The sequence below is a fragment of the Akebia trifoliata genome, chromosome 8 (assembly GCF_017979445.1).
Source record: "Akebia trifoliata isolate Shusen 1 chromosome 8, ASM1797944v1, whole genome shotgun sequence".
Taxonomy (NCBI): Eukaryota; Viridiplantae; Streptophyta; class Magnoliopsida; order Ranunculales; family Lardizabalaceae; genus Akebia; species Akebia trifoliata.
In genome coordinates this window covers 16,193,555-16,197,740 of record NC_141382.1, presented here as the reverse complement: position 1 = coordinate 16,197,740, position 4,186 = coordinate 16,193,555, and the positions used below count along the sequence as shown (strand labels likewise).

General features: G+C 39.7%; 1 protein-coding gene across 1 annotated transcript; it reads right to left on the bottom strand.

Moving 5' to 3' along the window:
- Window positions 1–2,537: 2,537 nt before the first annotated feature.
- LOC147396286 (germin-like protein subfamily 2 member 4) lies at window positions 2,538–3,942 on the bottom strand. The gene is made up of 2 exons (XM_086451281.1): window positions 3,738–3,942; window positions 2,538–3,324 (listed from the first exon to the last, which is right to left on the bottom strand). Exons 1-2 carry the CDS (start codon window positions 3,844–3,846, stop codon window positions 2,780–2,782), a joined length of 654 nt encoding a protein of 217 aa, XP_086307407.1. The 5' UTR covers window positions 3,847–3,942; the 3' UTR covers window positions 2,538–2,779.
- Between the last annotated feature and the right edge of the window lie 244 nt (window positions 3,943–4,186).

Below are 4,186 nucleotides of genomic sequence, written 5' to 3'. Positions count from 1 at the left end.
CGATAACCACTAAATCGTTAGATTGGCATCGCTAAAGCTTCAAATTTCCCGACTTTCTAAATTGACTTGAATCGGATCTATTTTCTCCATGCCATTTTTCCTATTCATCTGATTTAGCTCTCCCATTAAAAGATTCCTCTCTCTCAAGTCCCCAATCACCACCCTTAGAATAAGAGAGGAGTCTTTTTCTTCTGTCTCTAGAACAATCCCAAATGACTGCCAAATTCATCGCTTCACACATTAACAACTCTACAGTCTCTAACTCATTTCTAACCAACCAAAACTCCTCTTGTTGTAAGGTACTCTCGTGTGTCCCTCGATCAACCCAATAACCATCGTTATACCCCTCTGTCTAATTCGCTGTAAACGCCACAGTTTGACTCTGAGTCAAGGCTAAGGACTTTGGAGATAACAAAGGAAGATCTTCCCTGTTCTCCATTCTTCTGTCCCTGATTAGAGAGAACTCACTAACTTGGGCATGATCGATCAATGCTGAAGGATTAGGAGACCTGTAACTAGAAAAAGCGCTGCACACCTCTGTGTGCAAGGAAAAATCCCAAGAAAGAAAAAAAGAAGCTGGAACATGATCTTTATGGAGACAGAAAGTGGAATTCTCAAAGGAAGGGATAGAATGTACCGAAAAATGAGAGAAGGGTCGTTAAACATACCTCCTCTCTTAGAAATACCAGCACCTACCTTCCGAGAGCCACTGTTCTGACCAGCTCATGTACATTGAAACCATATAATTAAACAGTTTATACTAATAGTTCAACACAAAACATTGAATATATTAACAATTCTTCTGGTGTAGTCATGAGATATGGGTGTGGCATGGTGTCTGACTTTGGTCTTAAAGAATGGATTGTCCTAGTAAAAAAGTATGTGAGAAACAAGGCAAATGATGCAGGGAGCTACTAAGTGGGGTCAACCATCTTTTAAATTGTGATGGTGCTCTTGGAGATGATGATGTTGGTATGGTGGGACCATTAGAAACCGTTCGGGAGCTTGTGTTGTGTTTTTGAAAAAGAGTGATCCTAGCCCAATTTATGTTACAGGGCTGATAGCCATCTATGTAAGGCTTCTATTTGAAGCAATGCTTGGGGAATTCAAGAGTACAAATATGAAGCATATTTGGGGGAAAGCGGATGTGTTTGTTTATTTTATTTCTTCTATTGTGATACTGTTTAGGGTTAATTTAATTGTGTGTCATCATGAGCTCGTTGAGAATTGTCTCAACTCAATCGATGGATAATGATCCTGTAATTCTCATTTCTCAGCAAGGCAGCTCCCTGCCCCGAGGAGCTTACCTCCCAAAACAAAAGGGTTCAAACTTTATGGCCATAAAAAATTTCAGCCAACTGTCATCACCCTTTATAGCACATGCTATTACCATTTCATGCCAGCCATTATCAGTTCAAAATGACTTTAATTGGTTATATCATCTCCTAATACACAATTGAAGTGTTTTTAAGGTCCTCGAATTCAAACACTTCATGAACTGCAGCTGAAGCTTTGTTAAAAAAACTGTGCTAAGAAGGTGGTTTCTGGGTAGGCGTGGTTTGGATCAAATTTTCTGGTTTTATGTTAACAATTCATCCAGTTCACACTCCATGGGCCGCCTCCTAGTTTCCGCGGGGGAAAAGCAAAAGAGGAATCTATTGTTGTAGTGGACCCATGCATACTCATCTTTTTAATTATCATCCCACTACAGAAGTGACATGAATGGTTAGGTATTCGGTTACCTTACTATTAAGACACCTATGAAATTGATTAATATTTCTTCCTCCTTACTAACCTATATTGATTTTATTTGGCTTAATAGTAATTAATGGAATAATAATGCATTTTTAGCATATAATCCTTGATTAATTAAGCACAACTCTGGGTAGATCACATCAGAATTTCAAGCTTCAGTTGAAAAAAATCCAGTGGCTAGAAATAATCAGTCAGGTGTGAAGTTCCAGCAATTCAATTGATGGACCAAAAGTTGGAGTCATGTGAGTAACACCTCATTTTTGTTGTATATCATAATTAAAGGATTGAAACAAATGTGCTAAAACCATGATGGGCCTAGACTGACTTGGTGTATTTATTTATTATATTCTTTACAAGTTGGAAAGAGGCCTGGGGGCCAACAATGTGGTCTCCCATTCTTTTTTTTCTTTTTCTTTTTTTCTAACCGAGTGTCCGGGCCAGCTTGCGCGCACCACAACTAATCTCGGGGAGGACTACCACAGCAACCCACCGCCATGGTCCCCCAGTTAAATCATGAGAAAAACCCAGGAGGAGAATCGAACCCGTGACGTGCGCCTAACCCACACTTCACGGTCCCCCAGTTAAATCATGAGAAAAACCCAAGAGGGGAATCAAACCCGTGACATGCGCCTAACCCACACTTCACGTGCTTGCCCTTACCACTTAGGCAACCCATGGGTGGGTGTGGTCTCCCATTCTTATCAATCTCCAGTCCAATATGAGAGTGATAAATACTTAATTAAAAACAATCAATTACGTACTTTATAGATAAAGTTCCCAAATGATTGATCAATAATGGTGATGTAGTACCACCTCCTTTCATATTTCTTTATTACAACTTAAAAAATTATCATCTCCACAGATACAAATACAAAGTCAATTAAAAATTTCACAAATTTTTAATTTTTTCAGTCGAAACATACAAAAACAAGTTTGGTTTGGCCAGAATCTGACATTCAGTGATGGATGGAATTAGAATTTGATGATTCCAGCAGATAGATACATGAAATATGAACATAAACTTCTACTTTTTGGGAGCAAGCTTTGACTTGATCTTCTCAACCTCTTTGGTGCCCACCTGGAAGGCCTTGGTGAGCACATTGTCAGGCACCGATGGAGTTGCTGCAAATAGAGTTGTAGCTATGGACTGTGTACCGGGCAATTGGCTATTAAAGGCAGCGATCACCGCAGCAGGCTTATCCCCATTGTTCTTCTGGAAATGGACTAGACCCTTTGGAAAGACAAAGATCTCACCTTTCTTGATTGTGTTGGAGATGAGAACATTAGCGGTGGTAATGAATCCCACGTCCAATTGGCCCTCAAGGACGAATACGATCTCGGTCGCACGAGGGTGCGTGTGTGGTGGGTTTAAGCCACCAGGTGCGTAATCGATACGGGAGAGGGAGACGCCCAGTGTATTGAGGCCTGGAATTTTCTGTACATTAGCCGTGGTTACAAGAGACCCCATTGAATTGTTGGTAAGTCCAGGTTTAGCTAGACCGGCAAAGAAGAAATCTGCAGCTGTTACGTTGGCCACTTTCTTGCAAGCAAAACCATTGAGCTCTACGCCTGTGAACCAATTTAGTTACAAGTATGTAAAATTCAAATTTAAATTCCATAACATTTTGTGTGTAATTAATGACTTAATTAATTATAAAGATCCAGCTATGTGTTTTGAGTAATTGAACAAAGCTATTAGAGACCAACCAAACATAGATGTGTGTGTGTGTGTGTGTGAAAATTGGACTAATCAAACAGTTTTATTGGATGATATGAAGAAGAAGAAGAAGAAAATAAATATAAGGAAAACAAAGCTACCCCATTAAGAAAAGATGTTCCTTTTTTCTCTTGAAAAGCTAGGAATATTATAGTTGAAGCAAATGAGGAATTAGGGTAGCCACATCATCTTCATCTTTTTTCTTTTTCTTAGGGGAGAGAGAGAGAGAGAGAGAAAAAGTGGGTAGATGGAATGATTATAATACCTGAAGAGGGATCGGCCACACATACATCTTGGAGCATGTCCGGATCTGACACAACAGTGCCGGAAATGATAGCAACGAGGAGGAGGAAGAGGCCGACCAAAGCCGCCATAATTGAAAACTATTAAGGGACGATGATGGGAGAAATTAAAGTGGAATGATGTTTTGTTGAACAAGTAGGGTGAAGTATTACTTACTTATAGGCAGCGAGAGCGTGGTGGGTCATGGGTTGGTGTGAAACTAAAGGTATGAAATAGGCCTTCTTCCAAACAAAGTAATAGTCTCCTCTCCTCTCCTCTCCTTATTATTCCAATAATAATAATAACGTATTAAAGAGGCGTGGTAGTGGGAAGTCTCTCTCTATCTCTATCTCTGTCTATCTCTTTTAATCTTAATCTTATATTGATTATAATGGTGACACCATTTCGCGTCATCTACGGATCGTAAATCTG